Source organism: Thamnophis sirtalis, unplaced genomic scaffold (genome assembly GCF_051295495.1).
Source record: "Thamnophis sirtalis isolate CommonGarterSnake01/CBP01778 unplaced genomic scaffold, rThaSir2_p1.2 scaffold_15, whole genome shotgun sequence".
NCBI lineage: Eukaryota > Metazoa > Chordata > Lepidosauria > Squamata > Natricidae > Thamnophis > Thamnophis sirtalis.
The window spans coordinates 43,078,102-43,100,346 of record NW_028261395.1 but is presented as its reverse complement, the minus strand read 5'-3'; the positions used below and the strand labels follow the sequence as shown (position 1 = coordinate 43,100,346).

Genomic DNA, 22,245 nt, shown 5'->3' with positions numbered 1-22,245 from the left:
TTGCAAATCTTTTTTTTTTTAAGAGCTGAGGTGGCGCAGTGGTTAGAGTGCAGTACTGCAGCCACTTCAGCTGGCTGTTAGCTGCAGTTCGGCGGTTCAAATCTCACCAGCTCAAGGTTGACTCAGCCTTCCATCCTTCCGAGGTGGGTGAAATGAGGACCCAGACTGTGGGGGCGATATGCTGACTCTGTAAACCGCTTAGAGAGGGCTGAAAGCCCTATGAAGCGGTATATAAGTCTAACTGCTATTGCTATTAAAGGATGCGGGGGGGGGGAATCTGCAGGCTATAAATTTCATGATCCCTCCTCCAGTGGTGGGTTGCTCCTATCGTTGCTACTGGGACACTGCCCGTGGTCCGTTTGTGCACATGCGGGCCGTGCGTTGTCCATGCGCCTGACGTGCGCTGCGCATGCATGCCCACTCCACTGTCCCTGTGACACCCAGCTGTTCGTTGGAGGTTGTGCGCAATTGGCTCAGTTGCTTAAAAAACAGGTGTGGAACGCGGGCGGGTGGGTGGCCAAAGGAACCACCGTACTGGTACGGTGGCCGCTGCTCCTGACTACTACCGGCACTGCCGTACCACCCGGAACCCACCACTGTCCTCCTCCTTCGGTGGAAGTTTTGTTTCTTGGATTTCAGATCCAGAATTGGGAACTGGAAGGGTGATAAGGCAAGAAAGGGGATGAAAAATCTCTTTGCCAGCCTGCCTGCTAGGCATCCCTGGGCTGAAGGATCTCAGTGTCACCTTTTTACTCTTCCTTCCTTTAGATGCTAGGATCCCCAGACCCGCGCATCACCGATCCACGCAAGACATGGATTTCATTTGTGCACCGTCCAGTGGAAGGCAGCAACTCCAAAAAGAAATGCAAAGGGAAAGATAAAAAAGTAGGTCATTTCTGGAAGCTTTTGCTAGCTGGTAACGATAATGCTGACAAAGATGATTCCCCCCCCCTCTTTTAAATGACCCCATAATACCCTTGAATGGAGCTAGCAGAGTGTTTACTGGCCCGATGCCCTTCCTGTCACCAGAGCGGAGTTTTGTTCAGCAGTTACATTCTCATTGTGCCCAGAGAGGACCCTGCCTTGCACGCTTGTGCTCCTTCCCGAATTTTCCTTGCTGATTTGTTTTATCTCCACCACCTTCTAATCATCCAGGCTTTTAATGGGCTCTTGAATTGCCCCTTTCGGACCCACACAAGGGAAGGTTTTTCAGCCTCTCCTGCGGTCATTACTCAGGAGACACTGATCTGATTCCTAAGCGACATCTCCAGTTTGAATCTGGTCTGTGGCAGATCTGAGAAGTCTCCTTTTTCTCCAAACAGCTGTTGGTTCCTTTGCTCACTGCCTTTTCTCTCCTTTTTCTCAGCCATGACTTCAATCTCTCTCATTTCCATTTCTGTTTGAGAAAATCCCCCACATTCAGAGGTGCTTCTTTCCCAATAACGTATACAATTCGAGGGATGCGGTTTTGCTTAAGGCAAACCAATTTTCTCCCCAATGGACATTATTCTCTAAAAGGGATGTTATTCTCACCATTACATACATGTCGGTTTCCTTAAAAAAACACTTTACACTGAGTGGGGGATCCTAAAGATGATATCAACAAAAATAGCATTGATGCGGTCACAAAGGATCCAATTTGATTTTTACTCAGATCGAGGGAAAATATGTTCAGAATGGAAGCTTTTTCATGGAAAAAGGGATGGTTTTTTTTTTGTATGCACCGTTATTTTTCTTCTGAACATCTAACAAAGCTGCTCAAGTTTACACTTTTCTTTTTTCCCCCTCCATTGTCCTCATCTTTCCCAGGATAGATAGATAGATGATAGATGATAGATAGATAGATAGATAGATAGATAGATAGATAGATAGATAGATAGATAGATAGATAGATAGATGATAGATAGATGATAGATAGATAGATAGATAGATAGATAGATAGATAGAATAAGATAAATATAAGATAGATATAAGATAAATATAAGATAAGATAGATAAGATAGAAAGATAAGATAGATAGATAGATAAGAGATATAAGATAAGATAAGGTAGATGATAGATAGATAGATAGATAGATAGATAGATAAGATAAATATAAGATAAGATAGATAAGATAAATAGAAGATAGATATAAGATAAGATAAGATAGAGAGATAAGATAGATGATAAATAGATAGATAGATGATAGATGATAGACAGACAGACAGACAGATAGATAAGATAGATATGGTATAAGATAAGATAAGATAAGATGATGGATGGATGGATGGATGGATGGATGGATGGATAGATAGATAGATAGATAGATAGATGACAGATAGATAGATAGATAGATTACATAGATAGATAAATAGGATAGATAGATAGATAGATAGATAGATAGATAGATAGATAGATAGATAGATAGATAGATAGATAGATAGATAGATAGATAGATAGATAGATAGATAGATAGATGATAGATCTGGCTAACTGACTGATTGACTGATTGATTGACGGATTGATTTTTGGCCAAGTCTGTGCCCAAACAATCCCTGGCATGTTGCCATTTCCCCAGTTGGATATCCTGTATGCCCTGGGGAAAGACTGCAGGAATCAAGCAGAATTGAACAATTTCCTGAAGAATTGTTCAGAAGCAGTTGGGGATGTGATCTCCAAAGTCTTTGGCCCAGCTGAACAACGTCCCTTGATTTCTCCAAACGGGTCCAAATCAAACCATGAATTTGGGACTTGGCTAATGGAACGGCAACTGATCCTTCGGCGTAAGAAAGTTTCTGAACATCTTCTGTTTCTCCCACTTTTTCTCCCCCCTAGCGTGGTCTCGCTGGACCTCCGGGGCCCCCAGGTCCTCCAGGGCTCCCTGGCCTTCCTGGAGCCGAAGTTACCCATGAAGTCTTAATGCAGGAATTTAAAGACATGTTAAAAGGTAAAGCAGTTCATTTCCGGCTCTTTGACTTTACTAGTAAAGATTGATAGAGGGCAGTGATGGCAAACCTATGGCACACGTCCCACAGGTGGCATGCAGAGCCATTTCTGAGGGCACGCAAGGCGTTACCCTGTTAGCTCCAGTGTGTAGGTGCGTGCAGGCCAGCTGATTTTTGGCCTTGTTTTTCAGCCGTTTTTCAAGGAAGCCTCCTGAAGTCTCCGGTGTCAATTTGTAAACCGTTTCCATGACTACTATCGTTGACATAAGAAAAGGGAGGGGAATTCCATGCATACCTTTGGCCAGAGTCAGGTCTCATATTCCTACAGCTGGCGTGTGAAATGCGCATGTTCATAGCCTGCCGTAGCACCTTGTTGGTGGATGTGATTTATGACACAGACAGAAGGGAGGGGATACAGGGATAAAATTCAAATGCAATTAAGCCGACGTCAGTTTCGGTTCCGCAGAAGAACATATCAAAATGTTGATCCTAATAAATGAATGGATTTCTTTTGAACTTTGTCTCGAGGCTCATAAATTAATTAGGTCATCTTTTGGAAACTTCACATCCGGAGGGAGAAAAACTGCCCAACAGGCAACCCAGAAGTCCATTCTCGAACTTCCGGTTTGCGTATTGTGCCATTTATCGCCCTCCCCAGGCTTCTAGAAAACTGTGTGCGCAAGCATGGGGCAGCAGGGTGGGGTCATGCACGCATGCGCAGGCATTAAATTATGAGGGTGGGCACGCAAGTATGGCATCCAAGGCGAAAAGGGTTCGCCATCACTGGTATAGGGTAATCGCATTTGCAATCCTTTCTTCCACCCAGAAGCTACTGAAAGGCGGGCATCTTCAGTTCTCCCAGCCCATCCCAGTGAGATGCCGGTGATGTTACCGCCTCTGGAGGAGATCTCCTTCTACCGGCGAGTGGAGGAAGCCTTCCATTGCAAGCTCAAGGGGCAAATCATCGTGGACAAGAAAACCTTGATGGAACTCCAGAATTTCCAGATGGTGAGGCCAGGCAGGAGCCCTTATTAGGTGTTTGGGGAATGTTTACAAACACACACACCACAAGGTGTGATTACAATGCAAATAGCAATAATAAGAGCACTTATATATATATATATACCGCTTCACAGTGCTTTAAAGCCCTCTCTAAGCGGTTTACAGAGTCAGCCTCTTGCCCGCAACAATCTGGCTCCTCATTTTACCCACCTCGGAAGGATGGAAGGCTGAGTCAAACTTGACCCAGTCAGGATCGAACATGTGGCAGTGGGTAGTTAGCCTGCAATGCTGCATTCTAACCACTGGGAAGGAGGGAGGGAGAGAGGGAAGGAAAAGCCAGTGGCAACTATTTATATACTTTTTAATTTCTTTAGTTAGTTAGTTTGTCAAACATGTACAAGATAGCAGGTATAAGTATGAAGATGGACATGAACACAGGAAATAGGTACGAATAAATGCGGATGGTAGGACAGGGACAGTAGGCACGCTGCTACGCTTATGCACGCCCGCTTTACGGACCTCTTAGGAATGGGGTGAGGTCCACGGTAAGTTTAAGGTTAAAGCTGTGGGGGTTTGAGGATGTAACAACGGAGTCAGGTAGAGAATTCCAGGCGTTGACCACTCTGTTGCTGAAGTTGTATTTTCTACAATCGAGTTTGGAGCGGTTTACCTTGAATTTGTATCTATTGTTTGCCCGTGTGTTATTGAGGTTGAAGCTGAAGTAGTCATTGACAGTAGGATGTTTTCTTCTTCTTTTTTTTTTCAAAATACTTTTTTTATTTTCTATTTTCATAACATATAATCACATGTATACTATTACATAGCCAATATCCTATTGTATTAAGTAGTAATTACATCAGTTCCTCTTTCCATCAACGCCCAGAAAGATAAAAACCCATTATTAGCTCTTCTGCTCTCCATACACCTCTTTCTTCTGCCTCTCTCCTACCTCCTTTCTTCCTGCCATCATGCTTTTCTACTCTACTTCTCCTTCCTTTCTCCGTCTCCTCTCTCTTCATTCCACTCCTCCTTATCCTCCTCATCTTCCCCCCTTACCCACTCTCCTATCCCTCTCTTCCTATCTTCTTCTCTCCTCTGCTTCCCACTCTTCCTCTCATTCACTTGGTGTATTTCAGCTTCTGAGCAAACTTGCTCAGACAATAGGACGTTGTAGCAGACAATTTTGTGTACTACGCTTAGGTCAGACCATAGGCGGCATAGTTCTAGGTTATCCAATCCCAAAATTTCAAGCCGGGTGGCATAAGAGATTCTGTTGTGAGCAGAGGAGTGGAGTTCTCTTCTCGTGAAATACCTCTGGACTCACTCAATCATATTAATGTCTGATATACAGTGCAGATTCCAGGCAGACGAGCTGTATTCGAGGATTGGTCTGGCAAAGGTTTTGTATGGCCTAGCTAGCAGTGCAATATTACCGGAGAAGAAGCTTCGCAAAATTAGGTTAACAACTCTTAACGCCTTTTTGGCAATGCTGTTACAGTGTGACAGTCTACGAGGTCGTATCCACCCAACTTGTATTTGGTGCTCTGATTTTTGTTGCCCATGTGTAGGGCAGAGCATTTGTTGGTTCACATTTGGAGTCGCCAATCGCTTGACCATTCTGACACATAGTCATACTCTTGCCACACGCAAAAAAACCCTCTACACGGTGTGCATATCCATGTGGCGATCAGCAGTTGAGATGGCCCCGATTAGGATTAGTTGGAAAGTCATGGAGCCGTATTGAATGTGTTGGCTTGTTCCAACGTTGGTTCTCTTTTTGTGCTGGAGTTACATTTCCACACACACACACACACACACGCACACCCTCTTTGTATGAGTTCTTATGAAACCACAGCTCCTGTGCTTGTAGCAGCTTAGTCTTAAAAAACAAACAAACCAAGAAATGTATGGGAGAGAGGAGATTAAAAGTGTCTCTTGGAGTCCAGGCAGGGTCAGAGTTCCCTCCAAGGATAAGAGTTGGTGCCACTCTAATTGGCCTGTAACAAGACATCTTAATAGCCATCAGTGCACAGGCGAAGGCTGAATTGAGGCAGGCTGTGCTTTTTCTAATTGAGCTTTGGCAGATTCTCAGACGCCTGCCCTGCCAGCCAGCACTCTTCGTGCCATCTTCGGAGAGGCTCCGCCAGATGGGTTTTAAGCGCATTCCTTACAATGATGTATCCGAGGCACGGCGGCCTGTGGGCCCTGCCAGGCCCGATGACAGAGCCCTTGGCTGGGGGCGATGAAAAGAAAACGAGGCCTGTTGTCATGAGGGTTTCAAAACATTCTTCGGCGGGCGCGTCCGCCGCCATCTCTGCCACAGGTCTCTTAATGGGCATTTGATCCTCCGTCAGCGAACAGCGTTCACGAAGTGCAATTATTGTGGCTTTAAAGTAGGTTTTCTCCTAAGCCACTTGGACAACATCCCTGCCGGGAGAGCGGATGGCTGCCCAAATTTAAGAGAGGGATGACAATCTTAATTCACGCATGTTGATCTTTTAAGGCGCCAAAAAAAAAAGCCATTCTGGAGCATGAGGAGAGGAATATCGGGAGCCCAACATTGGTCGAAAGAGGGTTTTAAAACAAAATGAAGGCAGAGGGGTTTTATACCAGATGCAGAGCAAGGAGTTAGACTAGATAATTGTTGTGGCCTGCCAGCAGCCAGCAGAGCTGGCAGCAGATTTGGACAGTGAGGAGATTGGGGAGGAAGATGGGCCAGTCCTGGAGCCTGGGGAAGGCTCGGATGAGGGCTCTGTGTCGGAGGCAGAGAGGGGGCCAGGGCCGTCTGACAATTATCAGCTGCCTTCGGAGTCAGACATCACTGAGGCAGACGAACAGCTGGGGCCTGTTCCCAGTGTGTGCATGTGCAGAGTGGCCAGACGAAGGAACTAAAGAACAGAGGTCGACTTGGGAGTAAGGAGACCGGTGGATGGTGAATGGCCCCTCCCAGAGGGAATAAAAGAGGAGCGAAAGGGGAGTGGAGTTTGCAGGAGGCAATTAGTTCACTTAATTGGTTCGTGACTGTCCGACACACCTTGCCAAGTTTTGCAGATATCGGCCTGGTAGTTCTCCAAGCCAGATAAGGTCTGTGACTGTAAATCCTCCCTTGAAAAGACTTTGCTGGATGTGAATGAGCAGAATTCACAGTGAATGAATAAAAGGAGTTTTTGTCGGGACAAGGAGTTTGCTTCAGGCTCCTGGGAAGCCTCGCTCAGAACAATAATCTTCCATATCACTTCAGCTTCTAGCATAGAGTAAACAGCAGCCACCCTACCATACTGATTTAATACCACTTTAGAATGTTAATGGACCGCTAATACCACTTGTTAATGCCTTGGTAAGATCGCATTTGGAGTATTGCATGCAGCTTTGGTCGCCTTAGTTAAAAAAAAAGGATGTTGAGACTCTAGAAAGAGTGCAGAGAAGAGCAGCGAAGATGATTAGGGGACTGGAGGCTAAAACATAGGACGGTTGCTGGAATTAGGTTTTATGTAGTTTAATGAAAAGAATGACTAAGGATGATGTGATAGCAGGGTGCCAATATTTGAGGGGCTGCCATAAAAAAGAGGGGGTCAACCTATACTCCAAATCACCTGAGGGCAGAACAAGAAGCAATGGATGGAAACTAACCGAGAAGAGAAGCAACCTAGAATTAAGAAGAAATTTCCGGACAGTGAGAACAATTAATCAGTGGATCTTGGCTCCAGAACTTGTGGGTGCTCCATCAATGGAGATTTTTAAGAACAAATTGGACAACCGTTTGTCTGGAATGATATAAAGTTCCCTGCCTGAGCAGGGGGTTGGATTAGAAGACCTCCAAGGCCCCTTCCAACTCTGTTATTCTGTATTTTTCTGGTTGTGCTCAGATGAGAAATATTCAGGTGTAGGAGGATGGGAAAATTGTGGTAGGCATGTAATGCTTTGAGAAAGTATAAGGTAGCTGGTAAGAATTCTAAAGAGTGAGAGCAGGAATCTTAGCTGGTTTGGAAGTGAAATGCATTAGAATTTGATAAGGGAGGTTAAATACAAACTTGGAGGAACGCAGTGGCTTAGTGGCTAAGACTTGTTGATCAGAAAGGTCGGTAGTTCAATGGTTCGAATTCCTAGCGCCACATAATGGAGTGAGCTCCCGTGACTTGTCACAGCTTCTGCCAACCTAGCAGTTCGAAAGCACGTAAAAATGCAAGTAGAAAAATAGGAACCATCTTTGGTAGGAAGGGAACAGCGTTTGATGCGCCTTCGGGAGTTGAGTCCTGCCGGCCACATGACCAGGGAGACGTCTTTGGACAGCACTGGCTCTTCGGCTTTGAAACAGAGATGAGCACTGCCCCCTAGAGTCAGGAATGACTAGCACATATGTCCAAGGGGAATCTTTACCTTAATGCAACCTTTGTGGGACATTTTCACCCGGTCCTACAATTGAGGAAAATGAATATTTTATTCCAGCATCATCCTATTCACCCCTGGGCCACTGATTCCAAACACCATCAAGTCTTTCTCTCTTAGATCTTGTAGCTCGGACGTGAGATCAGAGCAGGGGTGAGTTCCGGCAGGGACTACTGCTAGTTCACTTGTGGGTGCACCATGCATGCACTTGATGTGCACTGTGCACGCATGCGCACTGCAAAAAAAATGCTCTAAGCATGTGCAGAAGCAAGAAACAAGATGGTGCTGCCGGGAGAACCGGTTTGGGGGCATGGCAGAGCTGGGTCGCTGCCAGTTCCAACGACCCAGGCCACCAACCCATGACCAGTTTGGCCAAACCAGTCCGAACTCCCCACTGGATCAGAGGATGCTGGGGGTTTGAACCTGGGATCAGATTAAGAGCCAAACAGGGATTTTACTGCCAAGCGACCCCCAGGGAAAGAATAGCCAAGCATTCTGGGACAGAGGAATCAGCCCAACGAGGATGGCTCTGATTTATGTCTCAGGTTTTCTTCCTTAGCGCGTGGGAGTTTTTCAAGAGAAATCAGCAACGAGGCGGAACTAAAAGAAAAGGGATTTTGGCTTGTCCGTTGCCCCAAATTAAACAAAGGATGGCGACTCCATGTTGCAACCCAAAAAAGATTCAGCGCCCCAAATGCCACAAGTTGATCATATTTGCGCTTGGAAGTGGGGGGTGGGTGGGTATATTCAGGGCTGGCGCACATAAGTATCTCTATGGCTGCATCCCCCTTCCCCAGCTATAATTAAACCAATTTTGCAATCTTGGGGGCTTAAGGGCTGTGTCAGGGAAACTGGCAGATTGTTCTAACTGGCGAGCAGTTTAACCTATTAGCGCATCGCGATTAATTCCATTCCTTCCCAGAGCGCCGCGTTAATTCTCTCTCTTTGTGCGTGTGTTGAGAGAGTGGGAGCGAGAGACGTGAAGAAACAGGAATGTTTTTTCAAGCGGCAATTTACTGGTGCCGGAAAACTGCTTTCTATGTTCAAGTCAGCGGTTTTGAGGGGAATTAAGTCACTGCCTCTGATATATTTTTAAAAAAAATGGTTTTAATGAAACAGGCAAGAAATTGGAGCTGTCAGAAAGCTTTGCCATTTCCAGAGAAGAGGGGAGTAAACTTTAGCAGGGATCAAAGAATATCCAGACGAGAGAACCTTAAGTCTAATTTCTTCCTCGTCCACTGTCTAAACTAGTATTTTCTCCCCCCCCTCCCAAAAAAAATTGGCAAGTTTTGAGATATGGGGACGTCAAATATCCCCCCAGAATTCTCCAATAATGGTTGGGAAATTCTGGGAGTTGAAGTCCACTCATTGTAGAGTTGTCAAGTTTGGGGGGAAAAACCAAGCTTTATAGTATAGTTTTTATTGTCATTGTACAAAATAGATAAATGAAATTGGTTATACTTTTATAACAACACAGGCAGGGGTGGGTTCCGACAGGCACTACTGCCGATTTGGTTGGGTGCGCGCCGCGCGTGCATGCACAGTGTAATAAAAATTATTCTGCGCATGCATAGAAGCGAAAAACGGAAAACTATGGCGCCACCCAGGGAATCGGTTCAGGGCCGTGGCAGGCCTGGGTCACTACCGGTTCCAGCGACCCAGGCCATTAAACCGCTACCGCTTCAGCCGAACCAGTCCGAACCGGTAAGAACCCACCACTGAATACAGGAGCCTTTCATCATAGACATAATGCACATCTGTTATAACCTTTTGGCAAATGGACATTATAGGCTGTTTGATTCATACAGGGAGTTTAGGGATTGCAACCAGGGGTGGGCTGCAACAGGTTCGCCCGGGTTTGGGAGAACCTGTGGCTAACGTTATGGCTGGTTCAGAGAACCTCCAAATCCCCCCCCCTCCGCCCCTGCTCCTCCCACCCCACCCCTCCCAGGAGCCTCCATGGGGCCCGTTTTGGATGCAAGATAAGGGCCAACATGGAAGCTCGAGGAGGGGGCGTAAAGGTTCCCCTCGCAGATATATGCTAGTCGTTCCCGATTCTAGGAGGCGGTGCTCATCTCCGTTTCAAAGTCGAAGAGCCAGCGCTGACCGAAGACGTCTCCATGGTCATGTGGCGGCATGACTAACACGGAATGCTGTTCCCTTCCCACCAAAGGTGGCCCCTATTTTTCTACTTGCATTTTTTAATGTTCTTTTTCGAACTGCTAGGTTGGCAGAAGTTGGGACAAGTCACGGGAGCTCACTCCGTTACGCGGCGCTAGGGATTCGAACCACCGAACTGCCGACCTTTCTGAACGACAAGCTCAGCGTCTTAGCCACCGAGCCGCCCCGTGTCCCTTATGCCTTATACCGCTTATTAATTAGGCATCTTATTATGGCGATAATAAGGTGCCTAATTAATAGATTTCCCCTCCACTCCCCTCCAAAAAGTTCAGTAAAGTTCATTTTCTCTTCCCCCCCGCCCCCCCCGAATTTGAGCCAAACCCGCATTGCACGAGCCAAAACTAACAATAAACATGCCATGCTGGGTTTATTTTAAGTTAAGTCCGATAATCTTCCCTGCACGCAGCCTGTCTAGGAATGAGTCGCTTGCCGGAGTGCCGCTAAAGCGGTGGCTTTCGGCTTCTTCAATTGCCCCGACACACTTTATAAAACAACAAGGGAAAGAAAGACCCCGAGAGCGTTAACCGCTGCAGAAGAAAGCAATTTAAGGTTGCTTGAGGGAGGTGTGAGATTGCCTGGAGCACTTTGGAGCTAGTCATCTTTAAAAAAAAGACTTTTTTTTGGCTCCTTTTGAAATCCCACAGATGTTTTGCGGACTTAAAAACAACAACAGGTCTCCAGGTTTTTGTCCATTTAGATCTGCTGTTTTTCTTTCAAAGCTTTTGGGATTTTCCCCCTTCATCCTTCTTAAATTTGAAACGTTGGAGAATGGAAAGTGCAAACTTCTGAACATTAGGACAGGGATGGCAAACCTTTTCAGCACCGAGTGCCCAAACTGGATCATGCATGCACGCGCCCCTGGAGTGGGTTCTGCCCGGCTTTAATGCGGGTTCACTCACAGGCTGGATGCGTGCATGTGCGGAACTAAAAAAGAAGATGGTGGTGATAAGAAAACCGGTTTGGGAGTGTGGCAGGCCTAGGTCGCTGCCAGTTCCAGTGACCCAGGCCGCTATACCACTACCGGTTCGGCCGAAGCAGGCCGAACCGGCAGGAACCCACCACCAGCATCGGAAACCCAAGGACCAGCTGGCCGGCATGTGCGTGCCTGGTTCGGGGGCATTTTGGGGGGGGGGGGTTCAGGCCATTTTGGGGCTGTTTTTCAGGCTGTTTTTTAGGGGCGTTATTGGGCTATTTGTGGGGTGTTTCGACCATGGAGACGTCTTCGGACAGCGCTGGCTCTTCAGCTTTGAAATGGAGATGAGCACCACCCCCTAGAGTCGGGAATAACTAGCACATATATGCGAGGGGATCCTTTACCTTTACAGTTTTCAGGAAGTTTAAAGGCAATTTTTTTGGGGGGAAAGAAAATTGGAAAGGCTGAGGACAGACATAGTGTATATAAACCTATTTGATTACATATTATGGAATGGGATATTAAGGAATGGGAATAAAGAATTGGTTGAACAGGTGTGAATAACATTTCAATTCTATTTTTTTCCTCCTTTCTCACACAGCCTTTAGCCAAAGGAGCTTTTCTCCGAGGATCCGGATTAAACTTAACAACTGGGAGATTTACAGCTTCGGTATCTGGCATTTATCAGTTTTCAGCCAACGTCCATGTAGGTGAGTGATAGAATTTATTTAAGGTATGGTTCAAACACTTTTTTCCCCCTCTTTCCACGGGGAATTTTCTGGTTTAAGAGAATGAATGTTACCCACACAACCCCAAAATCTATCCGGCCAGAGATCAATGGCCAGAAAACACGAGATGTGTTTTGTTCAAAGAATAGAATAGAATCAATGGAAGAGCTTGTTGTGTAGATTTTACACTCAGACACACATTCAAAACTCTTCTGTTGGTTTATCCATTATTTTCAAATGCTTATAATTATTGCTTTATACCAAGTTTACCATGTTGCACAAAAAAACATTTTGTGTACAACAAAAGGAAGAGTGGCTAATTTTGTCCACTGTTTTCCTCTTGAGACAACAGTGAGGAAGTGGATGAGATTCACAGCGTGTGTTATTTGTGTGAGAAAGTCAAAGCAACAGCATCTAATTGATGCCCGAGATGGCCAAGGACACAGGATTTCACCCACTAGCTTAGTTACACATTGCTGTGGTGCTGAAGCTACAGGACCTTGGACAGCTCCAAGCATTCAAATTGCTTTAGCCAAGTCTGTTTTTATCCTTCTTGGGCAGTTTTCCCTTTCTCGGACTCTTTCATCTCCCTGCCATCTATACTCCATAACAAAATATTTAACAGGAAAAACAATAATAATAAACATATATATAAAAGTATAAAAGAAATAAGAGCTATTATTAATAACTAGCTGATAACCCGGCGTTGCCGGGGTATTTATTTATAGGGGAGAAATATCCGGACCAAACGTAATTTCTAAGGTTGGATATTTCACCTCACCAAATGGAGCCCCCTTGTTCAGTACTGTGAAGCTGTTACCACGGCAACTCCACTGCGCTGTACAGTAGAAGCCGTTTTAAGGCACAACAGGCTGTATCGTAATAGAACACACACCCCAAGGGGTGTTAGGAGTGTGTTACCCCCACAGTATTTGTTTCCAGAGAGTAAGTCATCTGTGTACCAAGTTTGGTTGAAATCGCTCGAGGCGCTCCAGAGTTATGCTGGAACACACACACACACAAGCACTGCATATATATATATATATGGATAAAAGAAAGACAAGATTGAAATTCCAAAACCCCCTGTTCGCAAACTGTTATTGTAATCAACTCATAGAATATTCACCAAATCATTCCAAATGTTAACCTTAATTGGTCCCAGATGAAAGATTCACGTTTGTTTCTTAATACAACCTCTTATCAATTCTGATTAATTGAATACAATGAGTCCAATCTCCAAAGCCAATCTATTGATTGGCTTCCATCCATCCTCAGCCTTCCATCCTTCCGAAGTGGGTAAAATGAGGACCCAGATTGTTGGGGGCAAGAGGCTGACATTTGTAAACTGCTTAGAGAGGGCTGTAAAGCCCTGTGAAGTGGCATATAAGTCTAGCAGCTATTACTATTGCTATCTCCCTCCCCCAAAAAAGACAAATAAGATCGTTCCTCAATATTACATTTAACTTCCCACTTGCATTTCAAGCCCCTTAAAAAGACCCATTTGCCACTCATCCACCAGAGATTTCTCTGCTGTTATATCAAACTAGCTGATAACCTGGCATTGCCCAGGTATTTATTTATAGGGGGAAAATTTCCGGACGAAATGTAATTTCTAATGTTGAATTTTCCCCCTCACCAAAGGGTGCCCCCTCATGGAGTACTATGAAGCTGTTACCATGGCAATTCCACTGTGCTGTACAGTAGAAGCCATTTTACAGCAGTACAGTAGAAGCCATTTGAAGGCACAATAGGATGTGTCATAACAGAACACTCCCCCACCCCGAGATGTGTTAACGGTGTCTTACCCCCACAGTACTTGTTTCCAAAGAGTAAGTCATCTGTGTACCAAGTTTGGTTGAAATTGCTCGTTGGTCCTGGGAAGTGAAAGGAAGGTTTGGGTTTGAGTGGGGGGATAGGTCTTAATTTAAGAGAGGGTCTGCTCCTGATTGCACCTATGGGGTCAGAACTTAGTTTTACTGCTTTTATTAAATTGCTCCAATACAGTTATTTTCTCTCCTTCTGTGTCTTGCTTTCTGCCCCCTACATATAATTATGGCGGCAAGGATTGCCTTTGCCCAGAAATGGAAAAACAAATTAATTCCAAGCGAAGATGAATTAATAAGAAAGGTTATGGATTGTGCTGAAATGGACAAACTAACTAAAGAAATCCAAGGAAAAGAAGAATCAGAATTCTACCAGATATGGGATAAATGGTATAGGTGGATGGAGGAAAGAAACAAAAATCAATGAAGGAATATAACAAAACTAAAAAAATAATAGTTATGAGTAAAATAAGAGGGTTAAGAATGGTGAAATCCAAATGAAATACAATAGAAGGGGAAATAATATAAGGTGTGCGGTATCGATTGATAAATGCTATTATAAAGAACAGGAAGCCCCTGTTCGTATTGTATTGTGTAAATGTGGTGTACGTCTAAGTTTTGTGTGTGTGTGTTTTACATGTTTGTTAATAAAAAAAAAGGAAGATTTGGGTTTGAGTGGGGGGGTAGGTCTTAATTTAAGAGACGGTCTGCTCCAGATTGCACCTATGGGGACAGAACTTAGTCTTACTGCTTTTATTAAATTGCTCCAATACAGTTATTTTCTTTCCTTCTGTATCTTGCTTTCTGCCCCCAACCATATTTATAATTTCTGAAGGCGGGGGAGAGAGAAGAATGGGAAGCACCTTTCAAGAAATGGTGAAATACCATTTCTTTCAACCAGCCAAGGAATCGTGGTCAGAATGTAAAACCGATTGGAAGGCCAATGCTGGAAAATCCATTCCTTTTGCACTGAATGTTCTTGAATGCTTAAAACAGAAATGATTTCTTTTCAACCTTTCTTTCTTTTTTCTTTCTTTCTTTCTTTTTCTTTCTTTCTTTCTCTCCAAGACCACAGTGAGCTGAAAAGTAAACTGCAACTTCGAGCCAGAGACAATGTCCGAGTCTTGATCTGCATTGAATCCCTCTGCCACCGATATACGTGAGTGCATCAAATTCCTTGAATTGTGGGTTTGTTTCATCCAGGAACTATGGAGATCTACCACATATGACCTTTCGGCATCTTAATTTGATTCCTCCTGCCTCTTCTTTCTGCAGGAACTCTCTTTCCTACATGCTATGAGCTCTTTCTTTATATATGTTTCTATTTTGATAAGCGTCCTCTTCCTCTTGTCCCATCATTCCAATTTATTCCTTCCCTCCAATCCTTTTTCCAATCTCGGTAGCCTCTCAGCAGAATTCATTGGGCCTCTTTTGGCTCCATGGCCCATACATGCATGAATGCATCACAAACTTAAAAAAATAGTTTTATATTTTTGGGGTTTTCACTAGCCTCTTTTGGACAACTGTATTTCAGTAAATACTATAGCAGCCATTATCTGGAGGCAGTAAATGTAAAGTTAAAGGTTCCCCTTGTACACATATGCTAGTCGTTCCCGACTCTAGGGGGCAGTGCTCATCCCCTTTTCCAAGCCGAAGAGCCAGCGCTGTCCGAAGACGTCTCCATGGTCATGTGGTCGGCATGACTCAATGCCGAAGGCGCACGGAACACTGTTACCTTCCCACCAAAATTAGTGGTTCCTATTTTTCTACTTGCATGTTTTACGTGCTTTCGAACTGTTAGGTTGGCAGAAGCTGGGACAAATCACGGGACCTCACTCCGTTATGCAACGATAGGGATTCGAACTGCCAAACTGCACAGGCTCAGTGTCTTAGCCACTGAGCCACCGCATCCCACTATCTGGAAGTTACAGACAGGAAAATGAGAGGATGAGGCAGAGACAGTTAAAGATGCTCTTTACAATGAAACTAAGTCCTCCTAGTTAAGAATCACAGTTTAATAGTGACACGTACAGTATAGTACTTATTAGCATCTTTAAATCTATTGATCGTTGGTCCACCTGTCTAATTCACCTTGATTGATTTCAAAGCCAAACAGTACCAGGCCTGATTAACATTTGGATTGGAGACCACTGGGAAATCCTAAGCTTAAAAGGGAAGGCAGAAAACTTTCTAGAATAGAACAGAATGTAGGATAGACAGAACAGAACAAAATAGAATACAGGATGGGATGGGATGGGATGGGATAGGATAGAGCAGAGTAATTCCTCTCCAGCAACGTTCCAGCCAACAGTCTTTCATGAGATTTCACAACTATAGATCTTTATCAGGCTTGGAGAGCTGCCAAGCCGATATCTTCCAAACGCCATGCTGTAGCAGCAATTGCTTGGCAAGAAGTCACAAACAAATCTTCACACTAATTAAACGAACTAATTGTCTCCTGCAAACTCCACTCCCCTTTTGCTCTTCATTCCCTATGGGAGGGGCCATTCACCATCCACCTGTGCCTTTAATCCCGAGTCGGCCTTTGTTCCTTAGCTGTTCCCTTCTCCTGGCAGCTCTGTGCATGAGCACACTGGGAACAGGTTCCCGCTGTTCTTCTGCTCCACTGATCTCTGACTTCAAAGGCAGCTGATAATAGTCAGACGGCCCTGGCCCCCTCTCTGGCCCTCATCCGAGCCTTCCCCAGACTCCAGGGCTGGCCCATCTTCCTCCCCAACCTCCTCACTGTCTGAGTCTGCTACCAGCTCTGCTGGTGGGCCACAACAACTATGTTTCAATTTAATTTCAATTTAATAAAATTTGTATGCCGCCCACTCCCTTGGGACTCTGGGTGGCTTACAGGCAAGATTAAAAAAACATTTAAAAATTAAGATAAAAGATACAATTATTAAAATTATGCACCATCCATTCTGTCTAAGTGGGGCTGGATATTGATCAAGAGCCCCAGGCCTGCCAGAACAGCCAGGTCTTGGTGGTTTTACGGAAGGCCGGGAGAGTGGTAAGGGTCCGGATCTCTACGGGTAGATCATTCCATAGGGCCGGCGCAGCTACAAAGAAGGCCCTCCCCCAGGGAGCCGCCAGCCGGCATTGTCCGGTCGACGGCACCCGGAGGAGGCCCAACCTGTGAGATCTTGTTGGTCGTTGGGAGGTAAGTGGCAGGAGGCGGTCTCTTGGTTTATAGAAACCTAGGGCAGAATCGGCTAAAGAATTTGTGTTGTGAAGGGCAGGAGAGAACAAGGGCTCAGGCAGCGTTTGTAGTGCTCCAATAAGCACTGGAGGTTACCAGAGTCTTTTAATCTGTGAAAATATGGTCAAGCTTGTCAATCTGAGACCCTCCTTCCTATTTGATGTCATCTCAGTAGTTACATCCTGACTGTCTCCTCCTTTTTGCACCTGCCTAGATCTTTGGAGGTGATCGCTGGATTGGAAAGCAACAGTAAAGTTTTTACCGTTTACGTTCACGGATTGCTCCAGCTCCAGGTAAGGATTATGCAACAGATGGTTCAGATGAATTGTGAGTTCCAAGAACTTTGCCCGCCATCTCTTTTCTGCGTCCAAATGCTGCCAGCCACACGCTCTCCGGGTGTGTCCAGTTGTCCTGTCCAAGGAGTCCAGTTCCAACCAGGGAATTCTAGGAATTTTGCACTAGCTAAAGGCTGGGTGTCCAAAGGGACACCAGGTAGACGGTTATGTTATGTTATGTTATGTCAGAGATCTTTTGCGACCAACTGAATTGAGGTGTCATCAGGATTCAATTAGTTGCTCTGGGAATCCATTTGAGATCGAAGGACTTCTGGATTTCATCCATTTGATAGCCCAGCTCTGCTCATCCGACTCCTGGTTTCAAATTGCTTGCATCTCCCTCGTCATCATCAAGCCCTAACTCTGAGCTCCCTAGAAAGTTTGATTTGATTGGACAGCCCTTTGTCTGAAATGGTACAGGTACCCCTCGATATACAACCACACAACTGAGCCCAACGTTTCTATTGCTAAGTGAGACAGTTTTTAAGTGAGTTTTGCCCCATTTTATGAATTTCCTTGCCACACTGGATAAGTGAATCTGGCTTCCCTATTAACTTTGCTTGTCAGAAGGTCGCAAAACATGATTACATGATCCCAAGACACTGCAACCCCTATAAGGATAGGGTCTCCTACTTGAGCTGGGGGTTGGAGTAGAAGACCTCCAAGGTCCCTTCCAGCTCTACTCTGATTAACCGTCATAAATATGAACCAGTTGCCAAGTGTTCAAATTTTGATGAGAATAGAATAGAATTAGAATTAGAATTAGAATTAGAATTAGAATAGAATTAGAATAGAATTAGAATAGAATTAGAATAGAATTAGAATAGAATTAGAATAGAATTAGAATAGAATTAGAATATAGAATAGAATTAAAATTAGAATTAGATTAGAATAGAATATAGAATATAGAATATAGAATATAGAATATAGAATATAGAATATAGAATATAGAATATAGAATATAGAATATAGAATATAGAATATAGAATATAGAATATAGAATATAGAATATAGAATATAGAATATAGAATATAGAATAGACTAGAATTCGAATTCGAATATAGAATAGAATTAGAATTAGAATAGAATATAGAATAGAATAGAATTAGAATATAGAATAGAAATAGAATAGAAATAGAATAGAATATAGAATAGAATAGAATAGAATAGAATTAGAATAGAATCAGAATAGAATAGAATTAGAATAGAATCAGAATAGAATAGAATATAGAATAGAATATAGAATAGAATATAGAATAGAATCAGAATCAGAATCAGAACATAGAACATAGAACATAGAACATAGAACATAGAACATAGAACATAGAACATAGAACAGAATAGACTAGACTAGAATAGAATAAATAGAATAGAATAGAATAGAATAACAGAGTTAGAAGGGACCTTGGAAGTCTTCAAGTCCAAGCAAAATGACCATGGGAATGCTGTCACGGTCTTTAAGTTTGAAAAATGGTCACAAAGCCACTTTTTTCAGTAACTTCGTAACTGCCAGCATTCACTAAACGAACTGTGTAAGTTGAGGGTTTTCTGCTTGAGCAGTGGGTTGGACTAGAAGACCTCCAAGGTCCCTTCCAACTCTTCTGTTATTCTGATTTGTCGATCAAGCCAACATGCATGTCTCATTCATTTTTCCTCTTCCTTTCTCCCCTCTTCCTTTGGCATCCGTGGCGCAGGTTGGACAATACACCTCCATCTTTGTGGACAACAGCGCCGGAGCCCCCCTTACCATTCAGAATGGATCGGACTTCATGGGCATGTTTGTGGGAATCTAACTCCCAAGGCAATCTGTAACGGAGAAAGTGGGGTGGGAAGAAAACACTCGTCTGGCCATCTGATGGACAAGCTTGAACTCGGAACCCTGCCCACCCAAAGGACCTGCCTTCTCGTCGCCGTTAGCATTCTGCAGCCGAATGAAGCAAATGTCTTTCTCCCCCCCCCACTTCCCCAAGGAGGCCTAGCAACAATCCAAGAGAAAAAGAGAGAGGATAGTTTTCAACGGGGGACCCAAAACCCAGACATCGTTTCCTTCCATTGGCAAATTCAGATTTTTCCATCTTAGTTCCGAGATCCAAGGAAATCTTTCCTTCTGTGATTCCAATAAGGCTAAGGGGCAGTGGTGAAATTCAAAATTTTTACTATCGATTCTGTGGGTGTGGCTTGGTGGGCATGGTGTGGCTTGGTGGGCATGGCTTGGTGGGCATGGCAAGGGAAGGATAGTGCAAAGTCTCCATTCCCACCCCACTCTGGGGCCAGCCAGAGGTGGCATTTGCCGTTTCTCCAAACTACTCAAAATTTCCGCTACCGGTTCTCCGAACTATTCAAAATTTCCGCTACTGGTTCTCCTAACTACTCAAAATTTCTGCTACCGGTTCTCCGAACTACTCAAAATTTCCACTACTAGTTCTACGAACTATTCAAAATTTCCGCTACCGGTTCTCTGAACTACTCAAAATTTCCACTACTAGTTCCCTGAACTACTCAAAATTTCCACTACTAGTTCCCTGAACTACTCAAAATTTCCACTACTAGTTCCCCGAACTATTCAAAATTTCCGCTACCGGTTCTCCTAACTACTCAAAATTTCTGCTACTGGTTCTCCGAACTACTCAAAATTTCTTCTACCGGTTCTCCAAACTACTCAAAATTTCCACTACCGGTTCTCCAAACTACTCAAAATTTCCGCTAACGGTTCTCCAGAACCTGTCAGAACCTGTTGAATTTCACCCCTGCTAAGGGGGCTGAGAATATGTTGGGCCTCAGAGCTTATGGGTAGCACCCATGTGTCCCATATATTCAGGAAGTCAAAACACCAGAAAATAAAAGTGCCCTGTGCTTTTAGTATTATTTTGGTTTCTAGGAATGCCTCGGGTTCTAACTTAAAGGTACCTGCAACGAGGGTTCACCTGGAAAGGTATTCATTTCCCTGTCTACAGAAGAAGACAAATGTACATTAGAGAAGCCATAGATCGTGGCCGGAGTCTGGAACCTTTCTGGACTTGAAAGCTAAATCCTGCCGACCCAGCACGGGAGATCTCTAGGAATCTGCTTGTCAAAAAAGAATCTCCATGGGAAAATATCCCAGTGTTGGGCTCGGAAATGCTGATAGCCACAAGTCATGATTTTGGGCACAAAATAGATTTGGTCTTTATAGTATTGGTATCTCCCAGATTGGTGGGATCAGAAAAAATCTGTTTAGTCTTTGGAAAGCTGCTGCCATGGACAAGTCGATGGACTGGCACCAACTAAATGTTTGTTATGTTCTCCGTCTTCTGTTCGGAACTAGCCAACCAGATGATTGTGGGAAACGCATCAGGAGGGCAGCCAAGCCCTCCGGCTTTTCCCATCCTGAGTATTGTGTGACACGCTGAGGATGGCCCGAGAGTTCTTCTCTGTCCCTATTCAAAGCAGGACATTGTTAGATCCTCTTCTCGTTAGTTTGAAGATTTTGGACTCTTTTAGATTGACCTTAATGTTCAAAAAATCGCTTGCAAACCTAGAGCCAATTTATGCCTGGGCGAAAAATTCTTGGTTAGTCATTTTATTAGGAGTGGCTAATTTGACCTTGAGTAATTTCTAAAGAGGGACACAGTGGCTAAGATGCTGAGCTTGTCGATCAGAAAAGTCAGCAGTTCAGCGGTTCAAATCCCTAGCGCCGCGTAACGGAGGGAGCTCCCGTGACTTGTCCCAGCTTCTGCCAACCTAGCAGTTCAAAAGCACGTAAAAAATGCAAGTAGAAAAATAGGCACCACCTTTGGTGGGAAGAGAACAGCGTTCTGTGCGCCTTTGGCATTGAGTCATGCCGGTCACATGACCACAGAGATGTCTTCGGACAGCGCTGGCTCTTCGGCTTTGAAACGGAGATGAGCACCGCCCCCTGGAGTCGAGAACGACTAGCACATATGTGTAAGGGGAACCTTTACTTTTACCTAATTTCTAAAGGGGTAACTTTGCAGGAACCTCCAGAAATGTCTTGGAAAGGAGGCTTGGAAAGAAAATGCATGCACTTTGGTTGTAGAAAAGCCCAATTTAAATTCTCAGATTTCTGGGAAGGCTAAGCAAAGCTTCCTTACCTGAAATTCTGGAGAGCAATCGAAGTGGCTGAGAAAAAATGTTCCTCCCTAAAGGAAGTCTGGGATATAAGGATTGAAATAGTTATACTGACTAAATCTAATCAGAAAATTTAGATTTTGAGTTAGGGCTGGGAGACAAGATCGTGTTAATTGAAAAAGGACACATCCGTGTATATTATTTAAACTCTTCATGCTTGACCCTAAGATCCCAGCCTTGGTGTCGGAAGATGGCACAAGGCCAGATTGGAGCGAAGCTTCAACACAAACTGAATTGATTTCTGTTGAGACGGGTCTGCTGGCTTTGTGGAGCTCATTGCAAGGGAAGGGGAAGGATTAACGTGATTCTCTGCCTTGCACATACACCGAGAGATGGAAAAACGTGTACACGAGAACTGCAGGAGCGAATAATCCAGTTCCCATCTTTGGAGACATCTGAAATCAAGTATACAACCTCTATAAAGCCCTAGTAAGGCCACACCTGGAGTACTGCATCCAGTTTTGGTCACCGCACTGTAAAAAAAGTCATTGAGACTCTAGAAAAAGTGCAGAGAAGAGCAACAAAGAGGATTAGGGGACTGGAGGCTAAAAGATATGAAGAACGTTTGCAGGAACTGGGCCTGGCTAGTCTAGTGAAGAGAAGGACCAGGGGAGACA

General features: G+C 44.3%; 1 protein-coding gene across 1 annotated transcript in view; it reads left to right on the top strand.

Annotated features, from left to right (window-relative positions):
* Positions 1-19,870, top strand: part of C1QTNF12 (C1q and TNF related 12) — a 30,894-nt gene extending 11,024 nt beyond the window's left edge. Inside the window, exons 2-8 of the mRNA XM_087701983.1 lie at positions 769-885; positions 2,815-2,926; positions 3,751-3,932; positions 12,008-12,116; positions 15,026-15,116; positions 17,380-17,458; positions 19,195-19,870. Coding sequence (XP_087558109.1) covers positions 769-885; positions 2,815-2,926; positions 3,751-3,932; positions 12,008-12,116; positions 15,026-15,116; positions 17,380-17,458; positions 19,195-19,293 — 789 coding nt within the window. The 3' untranslated portion in view covers positions 19,294-19,870. The remainder of the gene's footprint in view (positions 1-768; positions 886-2,814; positions 2,927-3,750; positions 3,933-12,007; positions 12,117-15,025; positions 15,117-17,379; positions 17,459-19,194) is intronic.
* Positions 19,871-22,245: the final 2,375 nt, after the last annotated feature.